Source organism: Notamacropus eugenii, chromosome 2 (genome assembly GCF_028372415.1).
Source record: "Notamacropus eugenii isolate mMacEug1 chromosome 2, mMacEug1.pri_v2, whole genome shotgun sequence".
NCBI classification, from domain to species: Eukaryota; Metazoa; Chordata; class Mammalia; order Diprotodontia; family Macropodidae; genus Notamacropus; species Notamacropus eugenii.
In genome coordinates this window covers 349,207,990-349,233,210 of record NC_092873.1, presented here as the reverse complement: position 1 = coordinate 349,233,210, position 25,221 = coordinate 349,207,990, and the positions used below count along the sequence as shown (strand labels likewise).

General features: G+C 44.4%; 1 protein-coding gene across 1 annotated transcript; it reads left to right on the top strand.

Annotated features, from left to right (window-relative positions):
• The first annotated feature begins 3,014 nt into the window (after positions 1 to 3,014).
• On the top strand, positions 3,015 to 24,933 carry DBF4B (DBF4B-CDC7 kinase regulatory subunit). Its single transcript, XM_072638135.1, has 13 exons — positions 3,015 to 3,235; positions 4,086 to 4,159; positions 5,914 to 6,062; positions 7,577 to 7,759; positions 8,687 to 8,737; positions 9,574 to 9,658; positions 12,074 to 12,147; positions 13,136 to 13,172; positions 15,042 to 15,087; positions 19,185 to 19,301; positions 21,415 to 21,523; positions 21,784 to 21,908; positions 22,705 to 24,933. The coding sequence occupies exons 1-13, from the start codon at positions 3,015 to 3,017 to the stop codon at positions 24,014 to 24,016; spliced, it is 2,583 nt and encodes an 860-aa protein (XP_072494236.1). The 3' UTR covers positions 24,017 to 24,933.
• The last annotated feature ends 288 nt before the right edge of the window (positions 24,934 to 25,221 follow it).

Sequence of the window (25,221 nt, the reverse complement as noted above, 5' to 3'; positions counted from 1 at the left end):
GAGTGGAATGGGGTGGGGGTAGCAGGACAAGAAAGAAAAGTGAAAGAGCTCTGTAGCTAAAATGCTGACATCTTAATTCAACCTAGGTCTGGCTGACTGCCCCACTCCAGTATCTAGGTTCTCCTTCCACCTCTCTTCATTTCTCTCCTTTTCAAAACATTCCCTACTCTGATTCCCAGCAAGCCATGTCCTGCTACAGCAGTGAGTGGCCTATACGGAAAGGGACCCTGGCTTTGGCTATCTGGAGGCTTTGTTCCTCCCAGCTTCATCGCTCACTGACCTTCAGCCTCTCAGTTTATCTGTAAAATGAGGTGTTTGGCCAAACAGTCATTAAACTTTCAGCTGTCATGGACTCAGGAATATCAGGTCACTGGATTCAGATGGCTCTGGAGGAGAAGTGAGGCTGGTGACCTGCACAGCCCTCCCTCGCTCAAAACAAAGCCAAGTGCAAGTCATGTCATCATTTCTCTGATGGCATGGTCTTCTGTAGCAACGAAGGACGAACACAATCTCATGGACTCTCAAATAGCGTTTTTTTCCTCTTTCATCCCAAACTCCCTACCCTCACCTCTTGCTCTCAGTTAGCTTTGGAAAGTATCTGATAAAAGCCACTTTGGACAAAGTGTTAATGACTACTAAGTTTAACATTTCAGCTCTCAGAGGTATCAAACAATGAAATCTTAAAGAAATCTATCCTAATATATTTCAGACACTGGGACAGGCCAGTAGAGAACGGTTTTTTAAAAACTGGTTTTGGAAGGGGAAAGTTTGTAAGGAGTCAATACTTAGTTAGTGATGGCTGAACTTTCCTATTAGCAGTTACCAATTAAAGAATGATGAACAGCTAGGTGACAGATCTCTGAACTTATTCCAAGGATGTATCAAAGACAAAGATCATCTTGTCTGGGACTTCCTAGTTAACCTGGGGTTCATGGACTTTAACCTCTACACACACACACACATACACACACACACACACACACACACACACACACACAACTATTTTTTTTACAACTCTGTGTATTTTATTTTATGGATTTAAAACCTTTATTCTGAGAAGGGCTCCCTAGGCCTCACCTGACTTCCAAAGGGCTCCACAACACAAAAAGATTAAGAACCTTTAAACTGGACTAATCCTTTTATTTTACTGATGAAGAAACGGAAGCCCCCAGAAGACCAACTTACCTATGTTTCACAAGGGGATCTGAAACCACTTTTTCTGACTCCAAGTCCAAGACTCTTTCCATAATCTTGGATTTGGAGTCTGAGAACCTGCTTCAAATCCTCCCTCTATCATTTTACAACCTGTGTGACCTTGAACAAATCACTTAACTTCTCTGAGCCTCAGTTTCCTCATCTGTAAAATGAGGGAGTTGGACTAGATGGCCTCTACAACCTCTTCCAGCTCTAAATCTAGGATCTGAAATCTACTCGTTATTGTTGAGACGTTTCATTTGTGTTTAACTTTTTATGAACCCATTTAGGGTTTTCTTGGTAAAGGTACTGGAGTGGTTTGCATTTCCTTCTCTAGCTCATTTTACAGATAAGGGAATGGAGGCAAAGAGAGTTAAGTGACTTGATAATAAGTGTCTGAGGCTAGATTTGAACTCCCAAATTCGAATCTTCCTGATCCCAGGCCTGGAACTCTGTTACTGTGCCCACCCAGCTACCCTACAATCTATTTAGAGGCAGCTAAGTGTACCATGGATAGAACATTGGTAGTGAAGTCAGGAAGCCTTTCCTTCAAATTCTGCCTCAGATACTTACTGGCTTTTGTTAACCTGGGCAAATCTTAACTCTGAAAGGGGGATAAATAACAGTACTCACCTCCCAGGATTGTTGTAAGAATCAAATGAGATAATTAAAAAGTACTTAGCGTGTGCCTGGCACTTGGTAGGTGTTTGATAAAAGTTTGTCACTTCCCCTTCCTTGTATATCTGGTGTCCTCCAGCTCTAAAAGTCTGTTATGCTAACACTGTGTGCTAGGCCTTAGGAGGGAGTCAAAGAAAAACGGCACATGGTCTCTGTCCTTAAGAAACTGACAACACTCAGGGAGATGTACACTCATGAATAAATCCTTGAGTGATTTGACTTTTGTGGATACTTCCTCTACCGCATCCAGACTCCTCTACAAGTTAGTAAACTAGTCTGAGAGTTGCTCTGGGGGCAAAATTCACCGTTAGGCCAACTTTGAGCCTTGCCAATCTTACTCTGATCTTAGATGGGTAGACACCATGGCCCATCAGCACCATACTCAAAAGACTTCCCATTTTAGCAGAATCTGCTAGAGTCTGTGTTCTGCTGGCAAAGTTTTCAACTCTAAATGGATGATGTTCAGCCAAAGATGCAGGGAGAGACATCGATCTTTCAGACCTTGCCAATATGGGAATTTTATTTTGCTGCACCTCCAATGTCTGTGATGAAAGTTTTATTATCTTCAGTTTATCTTGTTTATAGATTACTTATCCATGTTGTCTCCTGCACTAGACTATGAGCTGCTTGAGAGCAGGGAGCATTAGTTTTTTTTTTAATCTCCAGCACATAGCACAGTGCTAGGCACACAGTAGAAGATTTAAAAATGCTTGTTGACTTTTTAACACATTAGTTCAGTGAGGGAGGCAAAATTAAAACAACCACAAAAAAGAATAAAAGGATAAACTGAGAAGGACTTCAGGGGATGGCCATAGGCAACAACTGGGGAGAAAAGCAGGGAAGGGAATAAGCATTTATTAAGCGCCTGCTGTGTTCCTGGCATTTCCCTAAGTAAAATGAAATAGGCAGGAACAGCTGAACCTCCCCGCCCCCCACCCAAGCATCCCTGCGCCACCGCCTGGGTCTCTCAGATAAGAAGGCAGCGGCGCCGCCCTCCCCATAGGCCAGGAGCCGGGAGGGGCACCAGGTAACAGGCTGGAAACCCGACCTCGAACCAACCCACCGCCGCCCCCTTTAAATTTTAAAGCCCCGCCTGCGGCCTGTCACAAGGGGCGGGGCGAGCAAGGCAGAACTCTTAGCCAATGGGAAGTCGGGAGAGGCGGGGCCGAGGCAGGGAGGGGGTGAAGCGCAGGAGGCGCGTCGTCTGCCAAGCTTTTTGTCCCTCTGCGGCCGCCGTTCTGCCTCTTCACGCGGTGGTTGGGTTGTTTCTAGTAGGGGCGGGGCGGACGGGAAATTTAAACTTAGAGCCGCGGCTGAGGGCGCGGAGCGGTGGACGAGGGCCCCGGCCAGAACCGAGCAGGAGGTAGGGGATGAAAGAAGGAACCCGAAGAAATCGAGACGGGAAAGCGAAGCAGGAAGGGGGGACCCGGATTGAAAGAGGGGAAGCCGGAGGGGGCCACGGAAGGGGCTGGGGAGCACGGATAATGCATTAACTCGGGTCCGTGGAGGGGCCTGGAGACCACAGGTTGAGGAAGAGGGTGGGAGGGCCCAGAGCAAGAAGGGGGATGGGGAGCATAAACTGAGGAGGGGGCTGGGAGCACGGACTAAAAAGAATGAGGCCACAGAGGGAGCTATGGAGCACTGAGTAAGGAGGGTGGAGGGGGAGCACAGCTTGGAGACATGGAGGGGGAGGGGGGCACAGCTTGGAGACATGGAGGGGGAGGGGGGCACAGCTTGGAGACATGGAGGGGGAGGGGGAGCACAGCTTGGAGACATGGAGGGGGAGGGGGAGCACAGCTTGGAGACATGGAGGGGGAGGGGAGCACAGGTCGGGGACATGGAAAGGGAAGGGGAGCACAGCTTGGAGACATGGAGGGGGAGGGGAGCACAGCTTGGAGACATGGAGGGGAAGGGGAGCACAGGTCGGGGACATGGAGAGGGAAGGGGAGCACAGCTTGGAGACATGGAGGGGGAGGGGAGCACAGCTTGGAGACATGGAGGGGAAGGGGAGCACAGGTCGGGGACATGGAGAGGGAAGGGGAGCACAGCTTGGAGACATGGAGGGGGAGGGGAGCACAGGTCGGGGAGGATGGGGACGTGGAGGGGCTGGGGGAAGGCCAGGAGGGCATGAAGCACCACCAGTGGGGGGCACTGTCTGGGCACTGAGGGGCAGAACCTGGGGCTGATGGGTGCTGAGTGGCTGTTCTCCCCAGGTGTGTTGTCAGGGTCGTCCAGCCTGGGAAGCTGATGTCTGAGATGAGGCTCCAGCCCCTGCCTCCGCATTCAGGTAGGTTTTAAGCCTGGACTTCTCGTCATGGACTTGTTTTTTAGTCATTTCAGTCACGTCTGACTCTTTGTGACCCCATTTGGGGTTTTCTTGGCAAAGATACTGGAGTGGTTTGCCATTTTCTTCTCCAGCTCAGTTTTGTGGCAGCAAGTACCCTGACACATCCAGGATGGCCTGCTAGCACAGGTTCTTAGATCTCCTTTTCTGAAAGAAAAGCAACTTTTGAGGGGTCAACAATGTACTTTAATTACATTCACCAACAGAGAAAGAAAGACCGACAGGGCTTCTGACTGTCTGACCATAAGCAATACCTACATTGCAGATCAACAGATAGATTCATCTGTCTGACTATTACATACATAGTTACTAGAGAGAAAAGCATCCACATTTGGGTTTTCAAAGGTGGGAGGCTTCCGAGAGTCTCATTTGACAAACCCCAAAGCAAAACCTCACCTCAGATTATATATACACTTTTCAGAGGTGGAGGGCATCATGACCCTCATAGCCCAGTGCCTCATTAATTAACAAAAGGTGTAGGCCTTCCCTAATCAAACTTCCTTAATAGGCTTCACCTGAGATCTATCAATGGGGGAAGGAACTTTAACTCACATTATGGATTTACAGATGAGAAAAACTGAGGCAAACTGGATTAGGTGATTTGTTCAGGGTCACACAGCTAGTAAGTGTCTGAGGCTGGATTTGAATTCAAGTCTTAACCTGGACTGGTCATCATTGTGCCACTAACTGCCCTTGTCTTAGGGAAGTCACTTCCCCTCTCCTGGCCTTAGTTGCTTCTTTTGTAAAATGGAAGAATTAAATTAGATGCTTTTGAGGGTCCCTTCCTTCTGATTCTCTCAGACTACTTTGTATTTCCTTATCCGTGGTATGCATTATGTTACCCTTAGTAAGTTCTTGAAAACAAAGGACTGTTACTTTTTTTCTGAGACGTATGGTGAAGATGAGGATAGTAAGAATGAGGACAGATGGAAATGTTCAGAAACAAAGTTAACCTTAACTTTAGCTCTGGTTCCTGCTTTATCAACCAGTGATTATTTATTACACACTTACTGTATGCTAGGCACTTGGAATACAAAGACAAAAGTGAAATGGGTCCTGCCCTTGAGGAACTTGCAGTGGGGAATGGAGGGGTGGGGTGGGAAAATGACATGTATAAAATATAGATACAAAATAGAAATGAGATGGAGTTGGGGAGGGGAGAATGAGAAAAGGTACAATGTGCTTGTGCTAAACTTTGAAGAAAATTGGAGATTCTCGGAGGCGCAGGAGAGGAGGGAATGCATTTCAGGCATGGGAGACAGCCAGTGCAAAAGCGTGGAAATGGGAAATGGGGTGCTGTGGATGAAGAACAAGAGGATAGTCACTGCATATGGACAGGGAGTAACGTGTAATAAGGCCAGAAAAGTAGCTTGGGGCCAGGTTGCAAAGGGCTTTAAATGCCAAACAAGAATTTATATTTGATGCTGGAGGTAATAGGAGTGCCAGCGTTTAGAGAGTAGGGGGAGGGATTATGAAAAGTTAATGATATAGGCAAGTGGAATTGCAACTTTCAACATTTGAGGCATCCAAGAAACTCATAAATAGCAGGGAAGGAGAAAGCCAATGTGATCATCAGCATTTTGTCAAGGAAAAAACCAGTAGAAGGCGATGTGAGCCAAGTATCTTGTCCGCGAGGACACTCTGGTGCCCATAAACATTTCGCTTTTTATTCCTTTCTACTATCTTTTTTTTTCTAGGGGCCCAAGTGGTCAGTTGGTTGGGAAAAAACCATAAAGAACCTCCTGGTGACATGAAACAGCCACTTTCTGGAAAGTCCTTCTACTTGGATCTGCCTGCTGGCAAGAATCTCCAGTTTCTGATGAGGGCTATCCAGCAGCTGGGTGGAGTGAGTGACAGATTTGTCTCTTTTTTGGGGGGTGGGGGGAGTCTTGTGCCTGTTGGGACTAAGAATTGGAGAGGGAGAGGGATTGGATTAGTGATTCACATTTGTAGCACCCATAGGTATCTCTAATAAATATCTCAAAGCGTCAACATTAGATTGTTGGAATTAATTTAAGCTAATTAAATAGTCTGTGTAAGTATGCCATATGATGCTTTCTTGGGAGGATAGAAGCAGATGGGGAGCTTAGGAATGGTAGGTCCATTGTGAAATCACACAAATAGTAAATTGTCAAAACTCCAAAAAGATTAGGACCAACTGGGTTAGTTGGATACTTTGAACTTAGCAAATAGTTAAATTGGAGAAAAGATATTAAACAGAGTTGAAAGAAGTCACATGGATAGATAGTGAGGGCAGAGTTCCCATGAGGCTCTATGTGGTGGCACTTGTCTTTAGAGATAGCATAGTGAGCTACTAGTGCTTGGCTCAGCAGCAAGTAAACACGGAAGCTTAAGCTTTGTCCAAACTGGGTCAGAGTACAAGGGTTCCTTGCCCTCAAACTGGTAAGAATGAAAATCTGAGCAAAGAAGCCTTGGGATGGGGGATGGAATGAAGAGTGGCTGACCAGAATTAGTCTGATTCATTTTGTCCTCTCCATTCATTGCAGTGATTGTCCTACCTAATTTCTGGCGTTATAATAATCCCTAACATTTATGTAGTACTTAAGGTTTGGAAAGCACTTTTCATGTATTATTTCATCTGATCCTCACAACAGCTCTGGAGGGAGGTCTTCTTATTGACTCCATTTTAGCATTCATTCTTGCGTATATTTGGTGCAGTTATCTATGTTAGAACTTTTCCTTGGTCTGTTTTCTGAATAAGAATACCAAGTGTCTCAGTATGCCATCTGAAAGGACTCTGTTTCCTTCTTCTAACACCACCTGAAAAGGAACTGGAGGTTCTTTCACTGGAAATCACAAATTGCCAAATATCCTTTTCTTCTCTTGTTTTTCTTAGGCTCCTCTTTAAGAACAGTTTTGCCAAAATTAGAGATTCAGTTCTCATATGGGTCAGTTCCCTTCACATTTAAAAAAATAACAACTGTTCCAGTTTTCAAAAAAATCAGTAAACATTTATTAAGCATCTTCCATGTGCCCGGCACTGTGCTGAGCAGTGTTACAGCCAGCTCTCTCACAGATAATTTGTAAGTCTGAGGATAAAGGAGGAGAGCTATGAATGTCCCACCGCAGAATCATGTTTACTGCCAAGAGAACAGCTCATTAGCCAAGGCCCCCTGCTGTGTGGTCAGAAGCATTATCTCTGTACAATTGACTGGGTTTGCTTTACTTTGCTTATAGTTTGGGCTGATGTTTTCTACCTGACAGTCATTGACATTTCTTTACTTCAGGCTTGATGAGAGGCAGAATTACTGCCCCAGACCTGGGTACTGATACTTCCATTCTGCAAGTGCCACCTTTTTTTAAACTACCTTCACCCCTTCTTCCCTGCTTTGCTTTCAGGTGATTGAGAGCTTTCTAAGCAAGGAAGTGAGCTACATCATAACCAGCCGCAGGGAACCTAAAGCAGAGAAGAGTACGTTGGGCCACCAGGGCTTCACAAGCCTTAGGAAAAGGCGGGTGGAAATGACCTCTCCAACTGATCCTAAAGGTGGCCAGAAGCTTGGGCCAAAGCCAAGAGATACCGTAAGAAATTTTGAAGCAAGTGTGTTTATATAGTCTTAGGGGTGCCCAGAAAGAGGGGGTGGGCTTTGTGGTTGTTTTTCTCTTCCCCCTACTTTCATTTGGGATAGGCGGCTCTTTCTGAATCAGGGGCTGTGAATATTTCAGCACAGCTCAGTGATCCTGGAAGCATGGTTGCAGTATCTTATCACTCCCAAGTGTATTTATCCATATAACTCTTCAAAGACAGACTCCGTTCCTCTTTTCACAAGAGGTGGCATGTATGTTGCCTGTGTATATGATAAAGTCCCTGGGGATTCTTTGTCTTGCATACAAATACTTTGGGGCCACCAACAATAATGCGGTTCACCCCCAAAGTCACCTTAATTACCTTCCTAACTATCTGAGGTCAGTATTAAAGTTTATAATACCAACAGCAAGAGCTAGCATTTACTTGGCCCTTTACAAACATTACCTCATTTAATGTGTTCCCTGGGCATAAATTGGCACAGGCCAGGTCAGATATGGATTGCATGGGAAGACATTAACAATTTACTGCAGATTGGCCTCCTTGTAGGGGAGGAGGGTCATCATCTAGGCAAAAATTCTGGGCTAAGACTTACAAGACCCACGTCTTAGTCCTGATTGCACAAGGTCTTCTTTGTCTTATCGTTGAGACAAGTGGATCTTTAAAGAATGACTCTTTTTTGTAACTGTCTCAGAACCCTACTAATGGAGGGAATTTGACAACTGGAGCGCCTGTGCTTGGGTGTCAGCTCTGCTGTTGGCTTCCTGGGAAATCAGGTCTTCAGTCACATGGAGGTTTTATGTTTCACTCCTTAGCAGTGACTGTACTCTGGGGAAGGTATAGCAAGACCATAGTTTTTAAACTATACCTGGTGCTAGGTAAGCATCAGCTCTGAAATTTCATTTTGTCCTTTTTCCTGTCAGGTTCCCATGAGCAGAGGGAAGGAGCTGTTACAAAAGGCCATCAGAAATCAGGCAAGCTTGGGAAGGGCAGTAATGCGGGAAGCGTGTTCCTGCCTTCAATTCTTTTGCCTCTCTTGAAAGCCCTAACTGGGGTGCTATGAGCCTGTGGGTTTGCCAGATGTTGCTGATTATTACCTAAAATTGGGGAGTAAATATGCTTTCCAGCTTCGTCTGTCAAACTGAGGGAATAGTGTAGAGAAATGGGGAGAACACAGGTTCTGGGTCCAAGGGTCTGGGTTCAAATCTTACTTCTGACATTTTCTACCTCTGTGACCTTAGACAAGTCACTGAACTCTTCCTGGCCTCAGTGTCCTCATCTGCAAAATGAGAGGGCTAGGAGCCTCCTCCCTTCTAGCTCTAAATTTATGATCCCATGAAGTATTGTGTGAGCTGCTAGATTTTGGGAGACAGTGGATGGAGAAAAATCATCATTAGAAAATCCATAGGTTATTTCTGAGATGTTTCCCCGCTGTTGTCTCACTTCATCACTACTCTTCACTCTGTGGAATGAAGAGGCCTCAGCAGTTGCCCTAACACTTTGAAGTGGCACTCAGACTTCTGGGACAGCCTGCATAGGTGCATGTTCTCAGTAGCTGTCCCAACCAGTGACTAGCTGTGTGAGCTCCAGTACATTGCCTCTCCTCTCTGAGTCTCATTTCCTTCCTAGTTTCACGTGCCCCTTGGTTATATAAGGAAAACACTTTAAGTATGTCATCATCTATTGTCCCTTTCGTCTCTTATGAATATCTGGAAGATGACTGTATGAAGAAAGTCTGGGAAGCCCTGTTGTCTTGGTTCTTGTGCCTGGGGTACCTTGAGGACCTAACTCTTTTGTGCCCTCTTTCCAGGGAAGCCCCAGTGGCAGCCCAGGCGGTAGCAGCAGCCTCTTGACCAATGCGCAGTCCTGGGGAGTGCAGATCCTCCACGTGGATGGTACTGTCTACCCCTCTTCCTTTTCTGTGGTCACCAGGGGTGGAAATTGATGAGTTTGAGGAAAGAACTGAGTCTCTGTGGGACGGATCATAGATGGTAATGGAATGAGAGGATGAGACATAAATTATTTCAAAACTTTATTTCCTAATTTTTAAGTCATATTGATGTCTTTTTAAAAAATAATCACACTCACTTTCCAGTCCATCCTCTCTTTTGACAAGAAAAGACAGTTAAGAAAAACCAGCTCTCATAGCATCTGTGTACCCATCACTTTTCACTGATAGTCTCCTGAACTTTACTGAGAAAATGAAAGTGTTTCAGCTTCTGGCCTGGGGAACTTAGATTGGTCATTTCATTCAGTCTGAGACTTTTGCATGCTTTTTTTCATTTGCATTGTTATAGTCAACATGTATATTTTTCTGCCGGTTCTGTTTCAGTTCATACAAGTCTTGCCCTGTTTTAGGGGTTTTGTTTTTCTTGCTTTGTCTGTGAGGAGGGAGAGAAAGTGGATCTAAAAATAAAATGACATTGAATTGGAAAAAAAAAGACATGGAAAACAAAAATGCTGGTACAGTGCTGGAGAGGAACAGATATCCTGCTTTTTACATTCATTCAACCCATCTATAAGCATTTATGAAGCATTGCCCCAGGCACTGTGCTAAAGGCTGGGGATGTGGAGACAAACATGAAACAGTTCCTGCACTCCAGGAGCTTACAGGAAGAATACAACCCAAAAACTAGGTCTCACTGCTTTTCAGAATTCCTCATGTTGTTATGTCTTAAAGCACGATAATTCATTATTCCATGTAGTGCAGTGATGCCCTATTACATTCATGTGTACAGTGTGTTCAGGTATTACCAGTCAATTGGCACCTGCTTATTTTTAGGTTTTTGCTGCTGAAAAAATCTTGATATGGACATTTTAGCGTATATAGGACTTTTCTTTCAGTTTTTGACCCACTTGAGGTCTATTTACAGTAGCAGGATGACGAAGTTAATGGGTGTGAATCATTTCGTTACATTTCTCCCAAATTCCAAATTGTTTCTCAGAACAGTGGGATCACTTGATAGCATCACGAAAAGTATATTAGTGTTTCTATCTTCCCGTAAACCTCTCCAACATTGTCTCTTTCTGGATTTTAGCATCTTTATCAGTTTGCTGAATATAATAAATTGTTTTCATTTTAATTTTTCTTATTAGTATTTTGGAGCATTTTTTCTTTAGAAAATTGTTCATATCCTTTACCAGCTTTTGAGGAATGGCTTTTAGATATAATTTCATATCAATTCCCTTTGTATCTTAGATATCTTTTATCAGAAATATTTGATGTAAAGGGTTTTGTTTTGTTTTGTGGGGTGTCATAGCAGTGATTGCATCCCCAAGTATTGTATTAGGCATTTGGAGTACTTCTTTCAAACAGCCATGGAATAGGTTATATTGGACTTCTGCAGTTACAGTATAAGCCCGCAGGCACCCATTTTGCCACCCTTTTGGTGCTTTCTGTTCATTAAATTACAGAAAAATCAATATGATGTAGTAGAGAGAGTCCTGGACTGAGTCATGAAGAACAGGTTTTAAAACCTGTCTCAGATACTTGCTGTCTGTGACTGTGGATGAGTCACAACCTCCCTATGCTCCTGTTTTTTCTTCAAAATGGAGAGAACAATACTCACCTCATGTCAGTATTTTTAACAATTAAAAGAGGTAATATACATGTATGTATATAATATATATTGTTTGTATATGTGTGTATATACATTTGTGGAGAGAATTTTGCAAACTATTTTTGCAAACTCTTCTAAAATCCTATAGCACTTTAAATGTAACCTGCTCTCATTACTGATTGGAGGGATGCTAATCTCCCCCACCCTAAATTTTAAGTTCACCCACACAAGTGTAGTATGCCTATCCACCAGCTGGTTCTGGGTACCCCTGACCTAGAGGGATTTAGAGTTGCTGAAAATTAAGTTTTTACCAAATTCTTTGCATTTCTTTCTTTCTGATGGGTTAAGTTCTGGAATGGTTACCCCAGCCCCTCCCCTCCGATAAGACATCTGGACCCTTGAAGTTATTTCTCCAGCTATGCCCATTTGGGGCTGTTACTCATTAGCATTTGTGAGGAGGTCTTGATTTATACCTAGCCAAGTCTCTTTTTCTCCCTGCCTCTCAAACAAAGGATTTCAGTGAACACTAGCTCACCCCCTGCCATTCTCTCTTGTTTTCTTTCAGAAGTTGTAAGAGCTATAGGTTGCCAGAAGGTGGCAGACATGGCCATTGGGCAAGGCCATAAAGCGCAATTTGGGGAATGATTAATTCCTAGGGGGGGCTCCATGGATGGGATGCTCTAGGGCAAAGAGGACCAGGGCCCTTCGGTCCACAATCCCTCTTTTTTTTCTTTTTTTTTCTCCCAATAGAAATGTTGATGCATGTGCAGCAGCTGTGCCTTGGTATTTTGCATATGACCGGACAAGAACAGAAGAAGCTAAAGGTGGGTTTGAAAGGCTTGGGATAGTCTCTGTGTAGGTCAGTGATTCCTGAGCTTTCAAGTCTATTGACCGTTTGGGTAATCCAGTGTACCATCCAAATTCTTTATCCTCACATGCTCCCTGAAATGCCTTTGGAGCAGAGTTCTTTGATCCCAACACTGCTATGTATTACCTGTATGACCTTGGGTAAATCATTTAACCTCTGGGCTTCAATTCCCTTTTCTGAAAAGTTTAGGGGGTAGGATGAAATCACTTCTAAGGTCCCTTCCAGCTCTAAGTCTATGTTCTTATGTTCTACTTTACTCTCAGCTATTTGACTTGTAGAATAAACCCTCTTCTCTCTTTTCTTTCCTCCTTATGCTCTTTGGGAACTTCACACAAATACTGGCATACCCTATCCTGGCATTTTGTACCAGCCCATGGGCCACCTAAAGGGTCTACTTGGGCTACCAGTGATCTACAGACCACCTCTGGAAAAACCACTGCTTGGTGAACGTCTTGAACATAAATTCCCTAGTAACCAAGAGAATAGTTAAGGCAAAGGGATCAGTGGTTAAGGCTAGACTAGAGAGGAAATTTAGAAAATATTTCACTTTTTCTGAACTTTTCTTTGGGTTAGGAGTGTGTGTGTGTGCGTGTGTGCGTACGTGTGTGCATGTGTGTGTGTACTAGGACATTCCCCTATTGATTTAATCCCCTTCTCCCACCCTCCAACTGAGGAGGCAGGGAGCATTAAGATGAGGTGCTGTGCACCAGACTAGGCAGCCTACTCTTGACATCCTTCAAGATTCTTCTAGCAACAAACTCTGGTTCAGCCAGCCTGGCAGGTTCCCATGAGCAGAGGGAAGGAGCTCTTGGGTTTGACCAGTTCCTTCTAACAGGGAAATAAATATTGGGAGAGAAGCAGCATGGGTCATACAGTATTTGTTCTTGGTGAATGTCATCCCACAATCCCCTCTTACTTTTAACCTACCCTTTCTTCCCATTTAGAAAGCACGCGCACCAGTGGAATCAAGAGCTCCTAAAGGTCAGTGTGGAAACTTTTCATCATCTGATTGAAATTCCTCCTTCCCCAAGCACCTCTGACTCCCTGTGTGGTGACATCTGTCCTGTCCTATTTGTGGCAGGAAACAAGCCCAATCTATATCCATTCCTGCCTCAAACACACTTTTATTCCCAGTGCTTTGTCAGCATAAAAATCTGGTTCCCTAATTTGTGGGTGGAGATGAGCATCTACCCTTTAATTCTAACTGAGGGGCTGCTACCAGGAGGGTGTTTTCAGGGGCCAGGGCTCTCGGGGCTTCTCTCAGAGTGCAAGGACTTGGAGCCAGAGCCGTATGCACAATTGTGTATACTTTCAGATCCTCTGGCTGTGTCAGGTATGGAGAGAATTTGGGTTCAAAACACTCTTTCCCTCTTCCTTTTTATTCTGTAACATTCCGGGGTGGGCAGTTTGACAGCTGCTTTCCATTTTTAGAAATGCCAAATTCTTTGAAACTTGACAAACAGGCAGATTGACAGGATTTTTCTTCATCATCTTATTTTGGACAGAGAGAGTTTCTCCTGGAGATGCTCTTTAAGTGGCATTTACACATCCAAAAGAAGGAGCAAAGAAAAGTCACTTGGCATCGGTGTTTGAAATGCAAGGAAATCTTTGAGGAATTGATTTTAATCATTGTGTCTAAGTTAATTAGAAAAGAGAAGGAATCACCCAGAATAGGATTAATGAAAGCTGCTCTCTTGAGACTAAAGAGGCTGCTCTTTACTTTGATATTGTCAAGATCCTAAATTTGAGTTGGGATGCCTGATGGTGCCAGCCTTATGTTGAAGTCTTGGTGCTTTTGGGGTGCTTTTCAGATCCCTTTTGAACTATGTGCTCTAACCCCTCATCCCCAGCCACTGCTTGTTTACCCACACTATCTAAAACTCTTCTTTCACCAATTCAGCCCCTCCATGTCTCATCTCCAAATTAATTCCTGCCTTCCCAACACCTCTGCCCTACAGAAAGGAATGAGATTAGCCATTTATTCAGGATACTGCCATTCCCTATCTTTCCTTTTCTGGGGTACGCCTACAATGAGTGAACACTAACTAGTCGCCTAGGTTTCATAGGTGGGCTGCAGCAGGAACAGCCATGAGTTTAGGCTGGGTACCATCCTATCTACCCAGTGGACTTCTTTGGCTTTATAAGCAACTCAGGCTAATAGTAGGTGAATTTTTTTAACTTGGTAAAAATGCATTTTCTCAGTTGTTTCATTGGCCATATTTTTGTTTTGAAACTTAACTTCCCATTATATAACTTGGATTTCTTGGTCCTAACCCCTCAATATGGCTGCTACTCCAACTCTTTCTTTGAATTTATCCCCTTTCCCTTGTGTTTAATGTGAAGTGCTGTGTTGAGAGATTTTTAAGGCCCTTGGAATTGGCATCAAGCCTTTAGGGAGGATCTAACACTTAACTCAAAGTTGTACGATTGACTCTTTAATGTAATTTGTATGGTAGTAGGGTTTCTCCTACCTAAACTGGGTGTTTGTATCATAGCTCATGTTTGCCATCTGTTTTATTTGCTAGTTTCCCGACTGTGTTCTCAAAGCACTACCCTTTCCCCGTTGAAATGAGGATACCCCATCCCCTACATATCACTTCTCTCTCAGGAAATCACAGAACTGTTAATATTATCCAAATGAAGGAGGGAAGGAAAGGAGAGTAGAAAACTTATCCCTTGCCAAATGGAAAGACCTATCTCAATCTGTCTTGTTTTTCTTGCTCATAAGAGCCTCTCAGACTTTGGCAAAATCTCCCTTTCTCTTCCTGTACATCCTGTTTATAAAGAAAACCCCCCTCCAAGTGTGATCTACAGACAAATGGCTAAAATTTTACATTGTTGCTCTTTCAGTGGCAAGATTGAAGGACCCGTTCTTAAAGGTCGAAGACAGCAGCAGGTAAGTGAGCTCCCGCAGTGCCTCCCTGACCAAGGAAATGACTTGTCCAAGGTTGCACTGACAGAGGCTGACCTACACATAATACTGGGAGTTCCTGAGGCCCAGTGTATGTTCTCTTCCATCTTCTGAAAAAGATTCTGGAAATCAGAAGCCAGAATGAGAGTAACTTTGATCTGGTCTTTAATCATCTTGAGTTATTGTTCAACAGATGGTGATACTTCCCATACCTAAAGTTGACTCATGATGGCTCAGCAGGTTGATTATTCAATGTGTGTGTTCCTGAGATTCCCTACTTTAGATGCTTAATTTTTATTAACTCTTCTTGCTCCTTTTAGAGCTTCTTAATGCTTTTCTTCTTTTCCTGATTGTACCTGTGGACGTTGAACATTAGCTTACATTCATACTCTAAAAGTTTTAAGAGTTTAGTATGGGAAGCAACTCATTCACTTAGTGTAAGTGGCTAAGTTTGGCTGCTGTTGTTTCTCTTTCTACTTCGTTCAGGAGGTGGTTGTTTTTAAGCTTTCTTCAAAGAACTTTTATCTTATCTCACTTAAACCTCACAATGAAAGCTTCTGTGACATAAAGCTACTCATGCCCAGAAAGCTGAAATAATTTGCCTACAGCCACACAACTATCTAATCCTGTGCCAGGACTAGAATCTGATTCTTGGCCCTTTCTTTCCTGCTGCTTGTCTGCTCTCACGGAGATAGCCTAGGGCTGATGAGGCAGGGCTACCCCAGTGTTAGACCCAAGAAGATTGTCCAGCCTTTTGTTTTGTGATTACCCACCATAGATGAGCCCCTGCTCCCTGAGGCTCAGGGATTCCCTGTCATACTTTTGAATGAAAGCAGAGAACTCTTGCTAAGAGGAACATAGCGCACATAGCACACCTCCCAAAGAAAGATGTCTCTACTGCCCTTGGCAGCACTCAGGGTAGAGTCTTAATGTGACTCAGGGGATTGGGAGAGCAGAAAACCCTGTGAATGAGAATACAGTATATGTCTGTGCTGAAAATATGTAAGTAATCAGCTCTGAAGTATTTACACCAATAGATGAGAACAAAGACATGAAAAATCCACAATAGCACATACGAGGGGGAAAAAAATCTTAATTACCCACAATACTCAAGTGGAAAGAGCACTGAGCTCAGAGTCAGAAAACACTAGGGAGCCAGTCTCACCTCTATCACTTCCTAGCAGCATGATTGGGGCTGAATCTCTTAATCTCCTTTCATGAGTCAACATGGGGAGTATCATTTTGGTTATGCTTCCCTCCACAGTGTGATTGAGAGGGTCAGATAAAACGGTTGACATGTGAGGCCCCCGTAATCTAAGGAGCTTTTTTCTTATAGCCCAGGCCTTGTATACAGAGACGATGCTTTATTGAATCTGTATCGTGTAATTTTAGGATTACTAAATTCCCTAGGAAGCCAGTAATCCAACTTCCTCATTTTACAGAGGAGGAAATTGAGGGCAAGAAGGGTCAGTGACTTGTCCAAGGTCATTCAGGTGGTGAGCTCCAGCTAGGGGATTTGAATTCTGGTCCTCAGACTCCAGAGCTTTTGTACTCTTGCAAGTGTTCTCTCTGTTTGACCTTTGTCTGAGTCACTCTGTAAACAAAAAGCACCTGATCATGTCCAGTTTGTATTGTAAGGAAAAAGAGAGTTGATCTGCAGCAGAGGCCTCTTGTGTTTCTTTAGTCTTTCCATTGAGTGAAATCCTTTTTGGCTTCTCTCTCTCCACCAGAGGGCTTCTCAGCTGGAAAGAAAGCCTGGACGTGAAGATGAGAGAGAGTGAGGCTGTTGAGTGAATGATACATTTCACCTCTTCTCTAGGCCTCAAAAAACTTTTTACTTAAGTCGCTGCTAATAGGTCATGTTCCAGTAACTCGGTCTCAACTCTAATCTTATGAGTCTGGAAGTTCTAAAAATCGATTCTTTTATTTGGTTTTGAAAGACATTTTTATATGTGAATTTGCATATTAAAAATGAGAACCTCTTATTTCTCTGAGATTTTAAGTGCCTTCAGACGCAATCCTGAAATCACTCTGTGAACATCTGATTGTCAAGTCTTTGCTACCACACCCTGTCTTATTCAGTGTCCTGTTCAAACTTTTTTGCTGATCTCTGCACAATGCTGAAAATAGATTGTATCAACTTGGAAGGTGAAAATGCTAAAGAACTAACCTAAAGCAGAGCTTCTCTTTCCTTGTAACTTTGTTGGGAGGAGTGGAGTGAGGAGAAGTTAGTCTTCTGAATAACAATCACCTTTTTTCTGCTGGGTCCTTGCTCATTTTTTCTTTGCTTTCTACAATTTTTCTTTTGATGACTTTGTCCATTCCCATGGTTTCAATGATCTCTTTATGATAATGATTTGAAAAAATCTATGGCCTTGGATCTCAAACTTGGCATCCTTTCAATATCTCACATGCCCAGTCAAGCTTATCTTCCTCCCAAAACTCAGCCAGCCTCCCATTTTCTCTATTTCTGTTGAAGGAATTTTCTAGTCCCTCAGGTTCAAATCAGGGCCGACTTTTCATTGCCTTCACCTTCCTCATCTAGTCCCTTCCTCCTCTGCACTCCCTAATGGTGCCTCCACCATTACCACCCTAATTTAAACCCCTGTTACCTCTTGCCTAGACTAGTGTAATAAATCCCACTGGATCTCCCTGCTTTTAGTATCCTCCTTTTCAAATTCATCCTTAACACAGCTGCCAAAGCAATCTTGTTAATGCACAGTTCTAAACATGGTCTCGTGTTCAAGACCTCATATGTCCCTCTCCTGCCTACAAGATAAAATAGGAAACTATTTTATAAAACTTAGATTCCTAAGTTCAACCTTAAAAAGGGTGCAGTCTGGCTGCAGGGTAACTTTCCAGGCTTATTTCACATACCCCACCGCCCATACATGCTCCTTGTCAGCTGTGTGGAATAGTCATCAGTATCATGTTCTCGTCTTCACCTCTCTTACCTCTTCTCTGTGCCCTGCATCTGGAGCTGCTGAGGGTAGACCTTCCCCATGTTCCTACTAACCCTTTAGGGCCCTTCTCAGGGCCACCTTCTCCCTGAAGTTCTTCTTGATTCCCTCCTGTACTTGAAAGAAAAGAGCTTTCATAAGTCTCATGTCTCTCTTTTGTTATCTTCTGCCTGTATCACATTCTAATTTATATTATATACTTCTCTTTTCCCTCATTTACATTATATTCCCTCAAGGGCAGAGACTATAACCCCAGAAACAAGCACAGTTACCTTGCATATGATAGGTGGCTAATAAATACTGAACTTTTTTGAACTAGAATAAATAAAAATCCTGTTAAAGTGGATCACATTTGAGTGGTGCAGTCGGAGTACTAAATTAGGAGACCTGGTCATGGTTCTTGGTTTTTGTGTGACCTTGGACAAGTTCCTTCACTTTTCTGTTTCCCCTTGTGAAAGGAGGGGGTTCTACTAGACAGTCTTTAAGGTCCTTTCCAGTTCTAAATTCTGTAATATTATGATCTATATCATTGGGTTGTTAATAATAATAACAAACAGCTGGCATTTGTATAGCACTTACTATGTGCCAGGCACCGTGCTGAGTGCTTTACAATTATTGTCTCATTTTATCTTCACAACCACATAACCACAACCAGGTCAGGTGCTAAGATTATCCCCATTTTGCAGTTGGGGAAACTGAGGCAAACAGGTTCACTGACCTGCCCAGAGTCACACAGCCACTAAGTATCTCAGGCAGAATTTGGATTCAAGTCTTCCTGATGCCCAGTGCTTTATCCACTGCACTACCCAGCTACCCCCAGCAGCTCATTGAAAGGCTCAAAAGAAATAATGAATGTGAAAGTATTTTGAAAAGTATCTAAATGTATTCATTTAGAAATTCTTGATATTACTTTTGCTTTGAAATTTAAAAAAAATTAAAATTTGAATATGTAATTAGGATTGTTCCTATGGACCTGGGATATGAATTGGTCTAACTTCTTTTCCTTTGCCTTCCCCCATCACACACAAACTTTGGAGCTTTGTGGGTTTGATTGTTTTGGGGTCTTTTTATTTTTTGATGTATTTTTGATGACATTTTTTTTCATGTATTTGTGTTTTTCAGGAAATTCCAACCCTTCTACCATCAATTCAAGTGTTTTCCTGAGCTCAGTTTCTTGGGACCCAAAAACACAAGTCCATTTGAAACTATGAGAACCTCTTTCCACAAACACAAAGCCAAGTAGGTCTTCCTGGCTGCACGCCTGGGTACCTGAACATGGAGGGCTGGTTACAAATGAAGGTTTACAGAGATTTACTTTGGAGTTTCTATCTGTGATGTTAGCAGGAAAAGGGAACTAGATAGGTGACCTCCTACAACGGTCCCTCTGGGCTTTGCATCATTAGATTAGTTTCTGTTCACTTTAGCCCTGAGCATCAGTAGTGCCAGTCAGTCCCTGAAAGTGTTACCTCCTGACCCAAGTGATATGCCAAGGAGAAGGAAAGGGAGTGGGGAAGAAGGCTCATCTGCTCAGGTACTGCAGCCAAGTTCAGGTGGCACTCAGTTGTCTGGAGGGTGAATTCCTTCTAGACAATAACAGTTCAGCAGCAGTTGTAGTCATCCCACTATGAGATAATGAGGACTGAAACCTAGTCCAAGGTGGGCATCATCCAAATGAAGATGATGGGAGGGAGATTTGCAGTGGAAAAACTGACAGAATTTGATTTGGTGAATGAATATGGGGCCCAAAGAAGAAGACATCAAAATTAATTTCAAGGTCTTTGAGAGTCAGCATGGCATGAAGTATTGGTTCTCAAAACGTATTTGCTCATGGAGCAGTATTCGTTGCTGTTAAGCACAGCTGCACAATAGATTTTTAAGATGATAACACAGTGTGAGAGTCCAGAGACTCAGCATATGAAGTTTCCCATGACCAAGAGTAGCTGTTTTTGTCAAATTCTGTCTGAGTTCAAGGTCTAATATGGTGTTTGAGGTTAGTGCACACCTGCAGTAAGCAAATTTTGTTTTCTGAATATTCACTATAGTATATGTGGTAAATAAAATTTATCTTAAAATTACTTATACATTTATTTTACCTACAGTAAAATCACATCAGAAATGTCACATATCTAGCAAAGCTTAGCTCTGGCATAATCACATAGGGAGCTGGCCTTGGAATCAGGAAGACCTGGGTACAGATTTGATTTCTGACCCTTGCTAACTTCCTAACTTATACAAGCTAGTTTCTAAATACCCAGGCAAGTCACTAAGAGTCTAAAATGTAGAATAGTTGTAGGTCTGTAGATTGGATGTTTCATTACTAGGAATAACAAAGAAATCTCAGTTCTAAGAGACTGAGGTGGGGAGGAAAGCCTCTCTCAGGGTGGGATAGGAGAGAGATTAGTTTTAGACAAATTGATCTGAACTCCTGGTGAGACACTGAGGAGCAAGGATGGAGCTGGAGACTGGGTGAGATGGGCTAGGACAGGGCTAGTGATGTAGGTCAGTGTAGACTTCACTCACTACCCTCACAGAGATGTCCTCTGGCATAGCAGAGGGAACCCAAGAAACAACTGTGAGCTCCTGCCTCTGCTACTTGGCACTCAGGCAAGCACTTCCTCTCTCTGACCTTCATTCTTCTTGTATGTAAAATGAAGGCTTTAAACGAGATAATCCCTAAGGTCCTTTCTAGCACTTTGATGTTAAATACTTAGGATCAGGCAAACAAGGGACTAGTCACAGACTGACTCTAGAAAGATGAGGAAATGCTAGAGGTTGGGGAGGGGAGGCAGTTAGGAGGAAGAGCTTGAGATTTTACCTATTTTGCTTTGTGGTCTTTGCTTCCCTTTGTCCCAAAAGACAAATTGGTTTGGTGGGTGGGCAGAATCTGATTCCCCACAAGTGGCCCTCGTTCTTTTCACAGATGCTTTCTCTGTGCCCTGAGGTCAGGAGTTGGGTTGAAAAAGCCCACCCACACCCACTGTTAGGAAGGAGGAAAGGCAGAGGTCAGGAGAGGAGAAGGTCTGACTCATGAGAGAAGGACCTCCAGAGTAGTTTCCACCTCTGTCTTCACCCCCATTCTCTTAACTGCTAGAAGCCAATAGACATGGGAAGGGATATACTCAGCCCAAAGTAGACCTATAAATGATAAATATGTTTTTTCTTCTTATTGGCTTAGTCCTAATGTCATCATCTCCCTTCCAGACCTTGCATTCTCGGATTGTTGGATTGCAAGTCAAAAGGTTAAGGGTCCTCAGTGGTGTCTGGAGATGCAGACCCTGGAAGAGACATAAGTGGATGGTTTGATATTCTCTCAGTCTGTGAAGACTTTTACTTGTCATGTTTCCATCCCTAGAGACCTTGAAATCGATGAGCTGAGCCCCCACTCTCCAGCCTGTACGGTACCCCGGAGGAAGAAGGGATACTGCGAGTGTTGCCAAGAAGACTTTGAGGAGCTCTTTGTGGTAAGGCTGCTCCTTCTAATGCCTGAGGTTTTTCTGAGAGGCATTACACAAGCTTTGGGGCGCCACAGTAGCGCAGAGAGGGCAGCTAGAAGGCCACCAAGTCCCAGATCCCTTGCCCCCTTTCCCTGCCAGCCCCTGGTCAGTGCCGACGCCCCTACCATCATCACCTCAGCGTCTGACTCTCAGCTGGCAGGGGAAACTTGATCGTGCCCCTGTGTGCATTCTTCATTCAAAGGTCTGCATCTTTGCCTCCCATACAGCATCTCCAAAGTGATCAGCACAAGGACTTTGCCATGAAAGCATCCAATTATACAGCAGTGGACCAGATCACATCCCAGCTCTGCAATAACTTTGCTGAACTCTCCATTCAGATGCAGCCCCCCAGGTGAGTCTAACTTTCCCTGCGGCTAGGCACTGCAGAGCCGTTCAGCCCCACCCCCTTGTACCTGGAGTCCTAAGCATTTCAAATGCTTAGGGCAGGGGTGGGAAGAAATTGCAGGTTGTTGGGATCTACTCCCGGAGGGGAGGATTCCCTTCTCTCCGATTCTCCTCCCTCTTTCCCTGTTTGTTTGTGATTGTTATGTGTGACCTTGGTGAATTCTCTTCCCTCTGGGGGAAAGAAGAAACAGATCCCAGAAGAAAAGGGGAAATTCTTCTTCTAAAAAGAAACTAAATTGAAATGGGTTAAGTGGGAATATCTCAGGTGAAGGAGGAGAATCTCAGGGACAAGAGAAAGAGACAACCTCTGGTACTCTGAGCAAGCTTTTGGTTTCCTCTCCTGCAAGCTGTGGGCAGCTCCTCCCTGGCCCAGAACTGTGGTTTCACCTCCTCTCTAATGCTGCTGCTTCTTCCACCGCCCTCTGTAGCATAGGATGCCCTCTCCCCTGCTCCTATCTGGCAGTTCTGACCACAGGGCCCCAGAGCCAAGAGAAGAGGGGGTTCTAGAAACCAGTGCAGGGTTAGAAACAGATGCCTTCTCAGCTTTTTCACTGGGGTGCATGAGGGCCTCAAGGGAGGGGAACACTGATCTTTTTCGTTGGAAAAAACCAAGTCCTGGCAATGGCAGCACATGCCCCAGTGGAGACCCAGCTCAGCTCTCCATTCTTTCTCTTTGGGCTCGTTCTCACTGCTCCCTCCCTGTGAGTCTGTACTTGCAGCTGATCAAGGAATTGTCTTTCTAGGCTGCTGAGCTCTCCAGGTGTTGGTCTGGAACATAATGGTTTGGATTCTTTACAAGGACCGCTTCCTATAAGCCACTTTCCAGATCCCAGGGCATCATCTCCCAGGACAAATGGAGCCCCAGGAAGTGCTGAGAAGAAAGGAGATGACCATTTGTCATCAGGAGGTCTTGACGCTCTGGCACCAGCTGAACAGAGTAGTGGTGGGAAAGCTCTCGGAGCAGAAGGTTCCAAGAGTTTGGGGCAATCGAGCAGGACTGTTAGGAACTCCTCAGTGGCACCATCACTTGCTCACCAATTCACTGTGGCTTGTACTGCTCCTATGGAACTTTTGGCCAAACCCCATTGTTGTGACCAGTCAACAGACCCTCCTTTCTTTGGTGAGCAAGATGGGTCAGTAATGGGCCATAAGCGGAAACTCCTGTCCCCTAATTGTAGGGCTGAGAAGAAACTTCGGCTGCCCATTGATACTTTGCCTTGTTCTAGCATCTCAGATAAGCCTGTCTTGTTCCCTCTGGTCACTGGGCAGGAACAAAGAGATACATTATCTCCCCTTCCTAACCTGATCATGAATCCGGACATTTTGCTTGCCTCTCCAAGTGGTGCTGCCCACAAATCTACATCTCCCTCCCAGCACTGCTCCTCTAGCAAGCTGCAGAGAGATCCACTGTGCTCTGGACTCTCAGGCTTGGAAATAGACATAATAACAAAGATGTCTGAAGACAAGAGCCCTTTCTCTCTCCAAGGGAGAGCCCCAAGGCTGTCTCCCTGTTGGGTCTCTAGGCCTTCCCCTGACCATCATTCTCAGTCTAGCTACCCAGTTTGCCAACCTATACCCCTCCCACTGACAACTTTTAGCTCCGAGAAGCATTTGCAGGGAACCAGTTTCCCATCTTCATTACAGGATGTGGTGTCCCCACCGCCTTGCCCAGCATCAGAGAGACAAGGTAATCTGGATGGCACCTGGCAACCTGTTCCTTCTGCAGCCCCTGCCTCCCTCCTTCCTGCTAAAGTTAGCTCTCCATTGTTGGTGGAGCACTGTTCTTCAGAGTCAGAATGGGACACGCAGCTCATCTCAAAGCTAGAGAGGCCACAGGCTTCACGAGACCGTTCCTTGGATGCTGAGGGTCTCCGCCGGGCCCGGATTGTGATTCTAGACAGTGGCTATGAGTCTCACCTCTATTCAGTGCTACAGCCCAAACCTGAGCTAGATTGGGAAAGGAAAGAGGAGCAGAATCCAGGGAACTGCCGAGCAGAGACACATGGTGCCCCCTTCTTGACCTTCGAGGCCTGCCTGGACACCTGGACCAACTGAGCCTTGAAGCTAGTAGGATAGAGATCTGGGCCTTTGTGTGGACCCAGCCTAATTAACCTTGCTGACCTCCAGAGACTCCTTGTAGAATGGGCTGGGCTGGCCTGACCTCCTCACCCTCCGCTTCCCCCTCCAGCCATGATCCCACTGTCTACATGCCTTTATTCAGGGCTGTGATCCTTGACCAGGATGTCACTACCTTCCCCCTTTCTAAGAGGCAGGACTGGCCCAGAGCGGGCTTGCAAATATCACACCTGGAGTTACCTTCATTTCCCCTTCCCACAAACATGTGGTTGTGCTTGATTTCTTTCTCATGCGCAGATCTGAATCAGGAGGGGGCTGGGGCACCTGGGGACTTGCCAAGCCCATGAGCTTCCTTCCAACATGCTTAGCCGGCTTCCAGCTCTGACCTTTCCCTTCCATTCCAGGATGGGGCTGGGTGGGGAACTGACGTCACTCCTTCTAGCCATTTCCCTAGGCTCCGAGCCGAGAGCCCACCCCCAATAACTTAGAAGTCTTGCTTTTCTGAGATAATTGTCTTTACTCCACTTACTCCCCCCATTACCGTCCTCAGTCCTGTAAGCCTTCACTCCACTCTGCTGAACCATTAATCTGTAGATAGAGATGGATTCGCTATTGATTCCTTGAATGCTTCCCCCACTTTTAATCTATGCCACACTTCTCATTCTCTGTACATCTGTGTATCTCTTTCCTCTACTCATTCTTCTAATTGGAACTGCCTGAGGCTTGATGCCATTAAATGATGAAGTATTGGGGAAGGTTGGCATAGGTCCTCATGAAGACCTTAGTTATTAACTTGGGAGTGAAATAACTGAATGTACAAGCCCTGCTTGGCATTTTAAGTAAATCGAGAAATTTTCATTTTGTTTATAAAGAATATAAATAAATAGATTTGTTAACAAGGTGATGGCTTTGTGTGTAATACTTTACATAAACCCATCTCATTTAATTTGAACATTTGGTATTGTAGAAAAAGCACTGAATTTAGAGTTGGAGGGCCTTGGTTCAAATTCCAACACTTCAAATGGGAAACTTTGGGCAAGGTACTGCATCCCTGAATCTCAACTTTCTCATCTGTTAAATGAGAGAGTTGTGCTAAATGATCACTGTGGTCCCTCCCAGCTGTGAGCCCTGTAGGATTTGGTAAAGGTCCTTCCTATTGAGTACTGCGGAACTGCCACACATTT